A 12,284-nucleotide genomic window follows, 5' to 3' on the forward strand; every position below is an offset into this window, starting at 1 on the left:
AACCAGCGTCTAATTATGATAATGCTGGTCTGTGCCTTGGTATGTATTGCAAGTTCAGGGGTCTCTGTGACTCCTCCAAAAGCAGTTGAATGGTGTGCACTCATCCATCAGATCTATGAGTCCGAATCAGCCTTGTTTAAAGTTGGCAGTCGTTCCTCGCTGAAAAAGTTTGATAACTTCTGGATTAATCTCAGTTGGGATTTCTAAAGTGTTAACAGTGAATATTTATGTATTTTTCTTATCCAGGTCTCCAGTTATAGATTCTCTATTTTTTTAACTATCTTTCCAGCTATATATTAGACATGCTACCTTTTGTGACTATGGATTCTTTAGCAGTTTTTTCTCTGTTTCTCCTTCCCCTTTTTGCTCTTATTTGAATATTATGATTATTGTATTTCGAAGAAGTCTGACTTGAAAATAATTTTAAAAAATGAAGGAAAAAAGTAAATATCGCAGTGCATGGCTAAACTGGAATGGCATCATGCATACTGTATCATTGTTGTACTGATCCTTGATGGCTGACCTAATGCTTCTAAATATAACAGCCATCTTGTACTAGTATAGCAATTACACACACTGGACAATATCATTCCAAAATAGCTGCCCTGTTAAGAAGCAGTTGCAGTACACTGCAGATTAAATGAAGTGAGCAGCAAGCAAGTTACCAGGTGGCACTGTCCGGGGAGTTACAGGATGTTCTAAAAAAAAAAAAAAAAAGAAACTACATGTTCTTTTAAAAAGGAGAGGAGGAAAAAAAATGAAAGGGGACTAGCCAATTGCAAAAATTAAAAACTGCCACCAGCCACGGTACTACGTGAACTCATTTTTAGGCAGATGTATATATATGTTCAAGCAAAATACCAAAATCACGCACGGAAAAGAGCCAGCGGCGTAAACCCCCTTCTTATTGGACTAATACGGAGAGGTATCTATCCCAAAAGACCCAGAAGGAAGTACTTATCAACATAAGGTGGTAGAATTAGAATATCAAACTTTTTGCTGGTTCTCAGGGCTTTACTTCAAATAACATTAACCAATTTAGATCCTCCTTCGTAGGTCAATGGCTTGTTTATTTTCTTGTGTGCTTTTGTTTAAATGAGAAAGGCCCCTATGTGCAAAGTTTGACAGCGTGAGCAATATTTGCATGTTGAACTGTTCAGCAAGTATGTGTTTGAATGTCTCAGTTCTGCTTTGATTTGACTCAACTGTGTATACATTTAGATTTGTCAATGTATCGGTCGGGCTAATACATTAAAATTAACAATCAATAACAAGTGCAGTAAACAAACAGATGGTATGTTTTATTAAAGGATTCTTGACATTCTCCTTTTGGAAAATAATATTGTTTTTAAGTTCAGTTTACTTTTAAGCAACCCTAACAAGAATGTTTATTTCTCTGCAATGAACAAGAAACTATCCATTTTAAGACAAGCTCATATGCTATTTCTCTTCTTATGTTTTAGAAGTACTTTATTTTAAGGTTTTTTTTCTTCTCTCCTAGTGTAATAAAACAATGAACATGAATAATGGTGTGGTATAATTAACTTACAACAAATACATTTCATAGTCTCCCACATGGTGTAAGCTGCCACTTACCTCTTTTTGCTTCTTGATGATGATAGAGAATTCTGTGTAGGGAATCTTGGCATTCAACTCGCATCCCATTAATGTGGCTCCTTCATAATCCTTGATGTAACCAACATATCTTACTTTTGGTACTTTAATGTCTTTGGAGAAGCCCTGCACGAGGAAGAAAAGGTTGAGGATGCCCTTGCTTGCACTTTTCAAAATGACTTCTCAAAGTTACACACTACAGGCTGCCATACTGCCAACTCAATCATTTATTTATTTGGTAAAATATACTTTCTTATAAAAAACATTGGTAAAGTAACAACACCATCCTCTCAAGACTTCAAGAGGTGTCTGAAGTGAGCCAAGCAACAAATTCAAAGGAGTTAAATGAAGAACCCTAAGACAGCATTGAGGGTAAGAATGGCGGAAAGGAGGGTGTCTGGAAATCATAAGAACACCCGAAACCACGACAGAAGATGACGGGAGCTCCTGTTTTCAGCATTGAGGGTAAGAATGGCGGAAAGGAGGGTGTCTGGAAATCATAAGAACACATTGAACCATAACAGAAGTTGGGGGGAGCTGCTGTTTGCAGTGTTGACATCCTTAAAAAGGATGGAGGGCCTCATGCACTAGAAATATAGGGGCATCAATTGAGCATTGCCAATACACTGTGTCAAGCGCTGCAAGGTCCTTAAGGGGAAAGGTTTAGCTACAATGAGAGACGTTGAACAGAAAAGATGCAAAGGATGCATCGGACTATGATTAAGGCCGTCTATGCCTACATTTGTAATGCATTTAGTAGTCTGCCTGCAAATAAACTCTGTCTGTAAGCAACTGCTTTATTCAAACGGTTGCACACAATTAGGTTAGGATGCTGCTATGAAAGCCTGAACTCTGCCTGCTTTAATGGCCTAGAGGGCCTATGATCTAGGACCAATACTTTACTTCTTATTATGCCTTCTTAATGTGAATGAACAGCCCTCTACACCCCATTTTATGGCTCTTTGAAAAGCATGAACTAGGACGCGATCTGATTAAGGTGATGCTGAGACGCAATTTTGGACGCTATCTGATTAAGGTGACGCTGAGACGCAATTTTGGACGCTATCTGATTAAGGTGACGCTGAGACGCAATTTTTGGGAAAACCCTGGGATAAGGTTTTGCTGTTAATTTGAAATTCACACATGAGATGCCTCTGATCTGAGGCCAATATGACTACTGCTAGAAAAAGTGCTTTTTATTTCAGGCACCTGAAGTTAGATGAATGCAAATGTTCATAAGGTGAAGTTATTAATCACAGGAGGGCTACCTGGAGGAAACATATTAACCATCAGAGTAGTTTGTGTCACTCCCTCCTTTCAGATCAAGACCTAGGCTGTTAAACGTCCCTGCCGCCCAGGGTTCTGCGCTGCTATTCAATATTGACATCTGGCCCCTCGCCAGGGTAGTCCAACACAGGGTGCCACTCTGTATGGGTGCAGAACACACAGTTTATATTCACCACTTCTTGCTGCAAAAGCCTCAGTCACCTGGATTTAATCAGGAGAACGTTAGACATCACTCAGTGGTCAATGTCTGCCAACTTTTTAGAGCTTAACCCTCAGGGGTTTGGCCTACCCCATTGTGCGTGTTACACTGGAATACGATCCCCGGCCATTAGAAAGCGATCTATGTGCTGCATCTGCAAACTCTAAGAAATTGGGTTATTTGTTCTAGATTCCTCCCTTACCTATGGATCTTCATGCCAACAAGATGTAAAATAGCTGGGTTTTTCCAGTTTAAAGTTTTAAAAAGGTTCCTACCTTTTTCCGGTCACCGATTCCCATATAGCAATTGTAAGTGCACTAATCCAGTCAAGACTGGATTATAACAATTTAGTTGATTAAGCTTCTGTAGCCAAACTAGTTCAATTTTGTTAACTAGAGCAAAATGTGGCAGCCTACCTAATCTCTGGGTGTGCCCGACAGAGCTGAATTACGCCAATTCTGAAGCTCTTCATTGGTTCCCGATTTGTCATGAATGGCAATAGTGCATGAGACCATTCACATGAAATGTCCTCCTTCTTAGCCTTCAATATGTTTGGGTGTAGCACTGTCACAAACGTACCCTGCTAATCTGTTTTGTTTCTCGATTCCTAGGCCTAGATCGCCTCTTATAGGGACAGAGCATAAAGGGTATGGAATTTATCTTTGTGATCTGAAACCTGCCTACCTCATTTTCAAAAACAGCTGAACACGTGGATTTTTAATTAGTAACTTTAACTACCTTTCCAATATTAGGGTTTGGGATGAGTACGTTCTGTAGCACCAAGATGCTCAAGTGTTCATGTGTGTTATAAATTTACCCAACATAACATTTTACCATTCTGAACAGTGCAAGATTTAATGTCTAGTGATGTTTCATATAACTTCAAGATGAGGACGTAGCTCCCACTTGAAGGAGCCCGGCTTCAGTGGTCTGGTCGTTTGTGGTTCATTTTCCATTGGAGCGGTTTTATCCCAGTGATTCGATGATGAGCACTTGTTATCAATAGTTCTTTATATACATTGGAGAGAGACGCAATACATCTTGTGACTCCAGTGGTACACTGTGGTAATACTCCCTGTTCTGACAAGTACTGATCTAAGGCAGGAAGGCATTCAAGGTTCATCTTGCTTCCCCAACCTGTAGAATACTGACAGTCAAGCGTGTCTCTTTCACAGGTCTTTAAAGGGGGACCGCCCTGGTTGCTTAGGTCCATTGGACCTGGATTTTCTCTTCCATCACATGCCTTCACTCAGCACAATGGGATTGTGAAAGTCAACTTATAGCAGCCCTGGTGGAATCTTGCAACAGTCCAATGGATGCAAGACCTGACTGTAATCTAACAGCACAGAACGCACTGCCTCTGTCCTCTCCAACTAGGCTCTACTCTATCAAACGGCACGCTGAGGACACAAACTTGCATACTAGGCCAACGCCTGAGCATTTAAGGAAAGCCTACATTCTGATGACCTGGCAACCAGTCATCTGCCAAAAAAGCAGAGGCAGCAACATCAAGAGAAGCTTTAATGGTACGCTTGGAGTAAGTTCTCTTCTCCACATAAACTACTTGGTTTTCCTGTTGCTCATTTTCATGAGCGATTGAGGCCGCTTTTACCCCTCATAATGGGTAAGACAGAATGCACAACTGGTAGCTCAACCGTAAAGGTCAACCTAACCACCTTTTTACCTATACTGGCAACCTTGAGGCATTCCTCGTCTAGGGGAACTGAAGAGATCAGATGGGTTTTACTTGGCACATTTGTGTATCAGCCACTACAAAATATAATGTATGTAATTTAAGTACATTTACCCTCTCAATGACCGCTGTTATCGCGTTCCTCTTCCATGCGGTTGTGCATGGAGGGTCCAGACTCTGGAGTGCCTCTTCGCACTAATACCAGAGATAGTGTCCAAGCAGAAGAAGGACCCCCGAAGCGCACGGATGTCTATTCCTTCATGCTCCATCAAAATACTGTCAAGAATCGCGGACTCCTTCAAGCACCTGTCTAAACTAATTTTTCAGTTCTCATGCATCACGCGCCTATTCCTTGAAGTGGTATTTTTTTATCAGAATAGGTGGGCGTGTGTATCACAGCAAATGCCATCCTCTTCTGCCGTAGAAAACGATTTTAATCCACACCTGCAGCATGTTTGACTGCGACGCTCTCTTGTCCTGCTGATGTATAACTAACGGTTAGACTTGCTATCTTTAAACACTGCAGGCTCAGCTGGGGATTTACTTTTGACTGGCCCTATGTAATGAGTATGTGCAATATTTCATTCCTTAGTTTTTTTCTGTTTTCATTTTTAATTTGGTCCTTTTTCCCTTTTCTAATCCTTGAGTCTCTGTTTTTATTTTTCTGCTTTCCTTTTCCTACGTACCGACAGGTTGACAGAGACGGAAACTGGGATCATTGTCAGGTGGATGTCAAGGGCTTATGCCTCAAGGGCTTATGCTCCCAGGCTAGTGCTTTGACACCATGGTTAAGCAGCACATCAATGAGGTGTCTATCAGCATCATGGGAACAGTGCTCAATGAATGGACAAAGGTTTGGAGCTCAGAGTCATAGGTGTGGAGGACACAGACTGTACTTCAGTGTCAAAGGGGAGAGCAGTACGCTGGTCCAGGGAGAACAAGACTGTTTAACCACAATACCTTCTAAGGCACTCATTACAAGGGCAATTGTAATTGTAATTTCAAGTTGTGTGGAAAAACATCTTTCCTGTTCTCCATGCAGATTTTACAAAGAATAAAGTCTGGAAAGGAGGTAAAACATGCAGGAATCAGTACACAAACCCAGATTCCAGCAGTTATTTTCCATCCACAAACTGAGCTGCGACTCCGCACCTCTGAATTAAATTACTCCAGGGTATCGGTAATTCCAGTCCTGGTGCAGTTTAACCTCATAGCTCTAAAAAGGCTTCTTTTCTTGATTCAACTATGTTCGTAAAACAAAGGTTCTGTTTTCCAGGTTTAGAGTCTGAGTAAACTCAGGAACAAAACCCTACAATAAGGCCAGCGCAAACAGTTCAATAAAGAAAGAGCTCTGATGAAGGCTCTAATGAGTGAGAAAAGAGGAACACGACTGGAAATGAGCCTTAATAACAAAAAAAAGATATTCTCATTGTGGGACTTAGAAACATAAAAGTTCTTTTTTGGGGTATTTTTCCAAGGGTTCCAATTCCAACGTGAAGAATATTCACATAAGCAAGTTCATCCATAGCAGATCCAATATGTGACCATGAATGTGAATAGCATTCTACATGGAATTACTTGGGATGAATGTTTTTGTATTTCTAAGCAATGGAGCGCTGTACAGAAGGAAAACCCCAGTGGGGATACAAAGGGCTGATGGAAAGAGGGAGGAGGTAGAGCTGGTGGAAGGGTGAGACCTCAGCATCTTAGGTGGTGCTCCTTGAAGATGTGAGTATTCAGCTCTTCCTGCTGAATTGTAAGAGGACTCGCACTTGGATGTTGTTCCAAATCTGAGGCTTGTTCTCACACTGAAGGGTGTCCCGCTGGAATGCTGTACAGGGTTACTGCTAGGTTCAGATGACTATGTTCTCCAGCACTCAACCGCAGGTGGAACTACAGGGGACTGAATAAAAGAGGGCAAGGAGACCCCCAGACATCACATCCACACAAACAACAATCAGGAAGAGTAATACCCCAGATAGTGGTGTTTGGGTCAAACCATGTGATCTGCAGAATGGGGGAGCAGTAAACCCAATCAAACTAAAGTACTATACGACTTTATGCAAACTCCATTATATATGTGTGCACGCGCACACACACACACACACACACACACATATATATATATATATATATATATACACACATATATATCGATAGATATAGATACAGTAATTAAATTGTAACCTTGAGCTTTGCTTAGATGACATACGTACCTGCTTCTTGAAATAACCGATGGCATACTCATCTGCGTAGGTTAGGAAATTGAGAATATTGTGTTTTATGTGGTACTCCTTCAAGTGGTTCATGAGGTGAGTTCCGTAGCCCTAGCAAAGACAAGTGTCACAACAATTAGCCACAGTATGAAAACAGGGCTTCGCCTACTGTCTAGTCTAAGTTGGAGATGACCCAGACACAATTTATGGATTGTTCAGTACGAGGTTATTGATGGAGAATGGAATGGATAAGAAAAGGGACGTTTGAAATTTACAGACAAGTGAACAAGTAGAGCTCTTAGTATCAGAGGTCAATAATGAACCTTGCAAACAGTACCATGCATTGGCAGCAAGCAGATGCCTCAGAGTGTTTACAAGAGGTTTTTCCATCTATGGCATTAATTCAGGGCAAACAATGACATTAATACGTAAATACATTCAGTCATCCCAGCCGCTTTCCCGGTAGCTTAGGGCCCACCCACTGCATGCATAACACCTCTACAACTCAGTAATAAGTAGAATATATTTGTGGTAAGTTTAAAATGAGAGGCCAATGTCTAGACTTCGGGTTCACTGACAGAGCCCTGGAGACCTACCTATGCTCCTTAGGACCGTGTTATTGTTGATCTCTACATATCAACAAATCACAAGTATGCAAGCGACAAAGGATATATCGTTAACCTCAGATTACAATATATTCTCCTACAATCTAATGAGTAAAATCTAAGTGAAACACCTATTTTTTTGTATAACTTTCAATAGTGGTGTACCTTTGTATTGAGGGGCAGACCTATCAACATTTAACATTTCTTTGCATTATGAAGTGGACCTTTTATGGCTTTCTCTCACCTTCCTCCGGAGACTTGCTACATTGGTAGTTTGATACAATTTGAACAGGTGGGAGAGACCCTTCACCCGGTACATTTCCTCCCTACCACAACCACCACAGGCCTCTTTACCTTGGATTCACCCCTCGCTACAGCACTTCTTACTCCACTTCCACAAAATACACACCACTAGTCATTAATCGCTCTTACCACCAACTCAGTAAAATAGTCTCTTGTCCTTGTCCTCGATTACTCAAGTGTCTCTACCTCTTCATACCATCATCCATCCACTCTCTGCGCTTTCCCCTGCTCTACCTCCACAATTGTTTAATCGCTCCTCACTCCGCCGCAGCCACTGGGGGCGAACAGACATCACCAATCCTCTCATAACACCATCTCTCTTGCTTTCCCTCTCTACCTCCCCTGCTTTTCAGCATCCCAGCACAACCAGCTAGACTGCTATTTCACCCATAGTACCTTTATTTCAATTCACCAGATTCGCCTCTAAATCACATCTGTAAATCCCTCATCTACTACAAATCCACGCCTGCTACATACCAAGTCCGATACCTTCCTCTACGCCACTCTCTAATAATTCCTCCACCTCAATTGCTTCCACCAGTCCAGCATCACATCTGAGCCTCTTTTCACCCACATCAGGTCATCCCCACTTAGCTCCCATCAGATGCTGCACTTGCTAAATCCCCATTTATCTTCAACTACCCCTCAGCAATACCATCACTACACCATCTCTGCCTCGTTTTACTGACCAAACCCTTATGCCCAGCTCAACTCACAAGTCACACCGCCAATGGCCCGGATTTAAGAGAAAGAAAAAAAAATCCCCCTGGGTGAGGTCCTGGGGGTCATGCCACTTTAATTATTTAAATATTTGGGGAAAGTGCAATGCAGGAGGCCCCCCTACCCGAGCTGAATACTGCCTCAGGAGCCCATCCCACAAGGCAACTATATTTATGAAGGGGAGGGGGGCATGCGGCCCTGATAACTGAGCCCAATACTGCCTCAGGTACCCCATCCCTCAAGGCCAGTAACTAAATACAGTGTCCCTGGCAGCCTACCCCAGGATAATATTTTCTCCTCGCCTGCACTATTCTCACTCAACGGGAGCAGGAAAACGTCCGCAGAATGGGTAGGGGACAGGTTTGCTTCGCAGCAGCATAAAAAAAGCTGTTCCTGCCCAGGAGCAAAGTTGAAATGTCGGCTCCCACCAGCATCAAGAAGTGTGGGCCTCCCCCAACGTCCCCTATGGCAGCGTGGAAGTGGGCTCCACGTGATGCCCACAAAAAAAAGAGGTTGGGCAGTGCAAAAGTAGGCTCCATGTCTTGCCCATACATTTTTTTTTAAACTACTGCAGCGCCGGAGTGGACTTCCATCGCTGTCAATTGACTTTTTCTAAAGCGACAGTGCAGGATTGGGCTCCTCGTGCTACCTATAAAATAATTTAGTTTAAAAAAAGGCAGCACAAGACTGGAAGGCATTCGTGAATATGAAATGAGGAGAGTAGCCGCTCATTTCATATTACTGCTTCTGCAGGGGAAGCTCCCGGTAATGTCCAGAGAGGGCTTTACTTTTTTTAAGTTATTTTTGGTTCTTGATGGTTCCCCAAAAAGGGGCTTTGGCACCACCAAGCATTTTTCTCATGTTGGGGGCGGGCAGCAGGAAGTGCAGCAGCCGCCCCAGGAAGAGTAACAAAAAGATACAGTTAAGTCCCCAGGGTCACTAAATCTATAACCCCTGGAGAGCTACATGTCTTTTTTTAAAGCACTCCTTGCTGGAGCTCTATGCACTTCAGCTGCAGTACAGAGTGAGACATCTTGTGTTTGGTTTTATAGCTGCATTTTGTAACTTGAAAAATCGTTTTAAAAAAGACTGAAAAAACATGTTCATTTATTTAAATAAAGCTTTATTAATTTTTTATGACAATCACTTTTAATACATATTACACTGTGTGAATTAATTAAACATATGTTTGGTTATATTTTGGTGATTGTTTTGACAAAGGCAATAGGTGTGCATAATTTATGTTGATAAGCTGACCTCTTGATAATAGGCCCACTTTTTATATTTTGGAGTTCCCACCAATTGACAAATTCAGAAGGTCTTCCTTACTTAAAATGACACCATTCATATTGTATCAACACATAATTGTAACATCACATAGTCAGCCGTGCATCCCTGCAGGGGTTTTAGTGACAGGCCCAGCGCCAAACTCCCCCCCCCCCCACTCCCTCACCCCCAAAGGCCAGGCCCTGTAGCCAACGTGGGGTTTGCTTTAAGCATGGTGATACAATATTTCTTTCTGTTGTAAAAAAAAACTTGAAATGCACATCAAAAACAGGTTCAAGGCATGTTATAGTTATAGTTAGGAATTGTAATTATATCTTAATTTATATTATTAAAAAAACCTTAGAAATTCCCAGAAAAAAACAAATGTGAAAAGGACGTTATAGCGAAGTTACAATTTCAGTTAAAACGTATCCTTTTAAACCAACAAAAACACTGAAATTCACCAGGTATAGTTATTCTTATTAACTATTAACTTGTGCCGTAAAGTAACTATAACTCACGCCTGGGCTGGCTTCTACGTGAAGTTTGGACCTGATGTTGCATAGACTATCAGCTTTTTTTCCTCCTATAACAGCTCTTCTTGGACTTTGAGGAACCCACATTTGCCATTACAAAAGGTCATTAGAATACCCCAAAGTACCCAAATAGAGGCGATAAAACTAAGGAAACAGTTTTTGTGCCTGTGCAAATGAGAAAAGTGAAAAGGGCAGTATCCAAGAAGGAATGGTGACAACAAGTTGCAGACCTGCCAGAGTTGTAGAGAAAGGCAACGAATATAGGTGCTAGATCCTGTTCTGTGCTGAATTTTGGATTATGATGGATGGCAGGACATTGATTTTTGTAAAGATGGAGGCAGCGGAGACATTTGTAGATGGTCCAGCACAGGTTCGGAGAAGAGGCAAAATCTTGTGGGTGGTTCATTATTGTTATAGATTGTTTGCCTATGTTCTGTTGAAGTTTGTGGTATTCCTTTGGTTCTTATGATTCCTACAGCCTTCTGACACTGGACTGGGGATTCCTCTATCACTTATGATGTTATTGTACCTATACTGACTGTACTGTAGAGACATTATTCCCCTTCCATTCAAGATCCTATTTCCTATTTGCTTATTTTATTAGTCCATAGCTCAATAGGAAGCGGTGTGGAATATTAATATGCTTTGGTAAACCTTATCTGCGCCATCTTGTCTTTTCCCCGGATGCCACACTTTTGTCGTGCGCGCCCGCCGTTTTAGGTGCCTCGATCAGAACAACCCTTTTGCACGCCGCTGACCCCCGGCATAGCCCTCCTCCCTCACAAAGCCTGCGCTCTGACAAAAACCCCCGCTCGCACATGCTTTGGGTCATAAACCCCTCTCCAACGCAGCTCTGCCTCAGAACCCCATCCTGTCCCCAGCGCGACACCTCCCTTCATTCCTTTCATGGTCCCAGATCCCTTGATGCAAAAACCCCCCCTTTTTCTGTGCCCGTTTGTCTTCCTCGTTCCCAGGCCGACACCTGGTTCTGCCGATACTGTTTATTGCCCCTCCCCGTACAGTAGGAAGCTCCCCCCGTCAAAGCACCCTCGAGTGGGTCAAAGCCCCCACCCTACGAGATCCGATCGAACCCCCCACATTCCGTGAATCGGCGGAATATCCAGCTGCGCGATAATTATCACCTGTTGTGACCGGGGTGGGACTTCAACTGTAAATGTGTGTGGGAACGGGCTTGGAGCGGGGATCCCGAGAATGTTCGCCATGAATATGTAATATGTAATAAAGTAATAAACCTGGATATAAGAGGCCAGGCCTCAGGGATGCGGGTAGAGCACCTCATGACGATACCTGCTGTTGATTTGTTGTGTTCTCCTCCGGAGAGAATAAACCTTGTTTCCTGCCTTCCAGTCTCCAGCGCCTGCCTCTTCATTAATTAATAATTCGTGGGTTACAGAGGCAATACCGCCGGGCAAATATCGATTGTCCCCGACCTTAGTTTCTACAATTGGCGTCCCAAGCGTGGGGCCCATCAGCGACTCGTGGATCCAGTGGGAGAGGTCCTGACGACAGAGTGAACGACTGCAACGATCGGGAGCGCGCCTGTCCGATAGACCCTCGTCTGACAGCCGATCATCCGAACTTCACTGGTTCCGAACAGACCTCTCTCGAGTGATCTACGGTCCTGACTGGGAACCATCAGGAGTGCCGCGAAGAATACGAAGAAAAGAGGACGATCGGGCGCTGGATTCGGAAGACAAGAAACTGTCCATGCGGTCCGGGTAAGGTCGTGTAAACACGACGAATGGCGAAATGATTATTTGAATTGTTTAGAAAATACTAGTATTACTCATTGTTAATTTATTTGGAGATCCACTGTCTGCAAAC

At 42.7% G+C, this 12,284-nt stretch overlaps 1 protein-coding gene across 2 annotated transcripts in view; it reads right to left on the reverse strand.

Moving 5' to 3' along the window:
- KAT2B (lysine acetyltransferase 2B) overlaps positions 1 to 12,284 on the reverse strand; it is a 296,390-nt gene that overhangs the window by 63,961 nt on the left and 220,145 nt on the right. For both annotated transcript variants that reach the window (XM_078663996.1, XM_078663997.1), the window contains exons 12-13: positions 7,010 to 7,120; positions 1,597 to 1,740 (exon numbers count right to left, since the gene is read on the reverse strand). In XM_078663996.1, coding sequence (XP_078520122.1) covers positions 1,597 to 1,740; positions 7,010 to 7,120 — 255 coding nt within the window. The remainder of the gene's footprint in view (positions 1 to 1,596; positions 1,741 to 7,009; positions 7,121 to 12,284) is intronic.

Source organism: Lissotriton helveticus, chromosome 10, assembly GCF_964261635.1.
Source record: "Lissotriton helveticus chromosome 10, aLisHel1.1, whole genome shotgun sequence".
Lineage (NCBI taxonomy): Eukaryota > Metazoa > Chordata > Amphibia > Caudata > Salamandridae > Lissotriton > Lissotriton helveticus.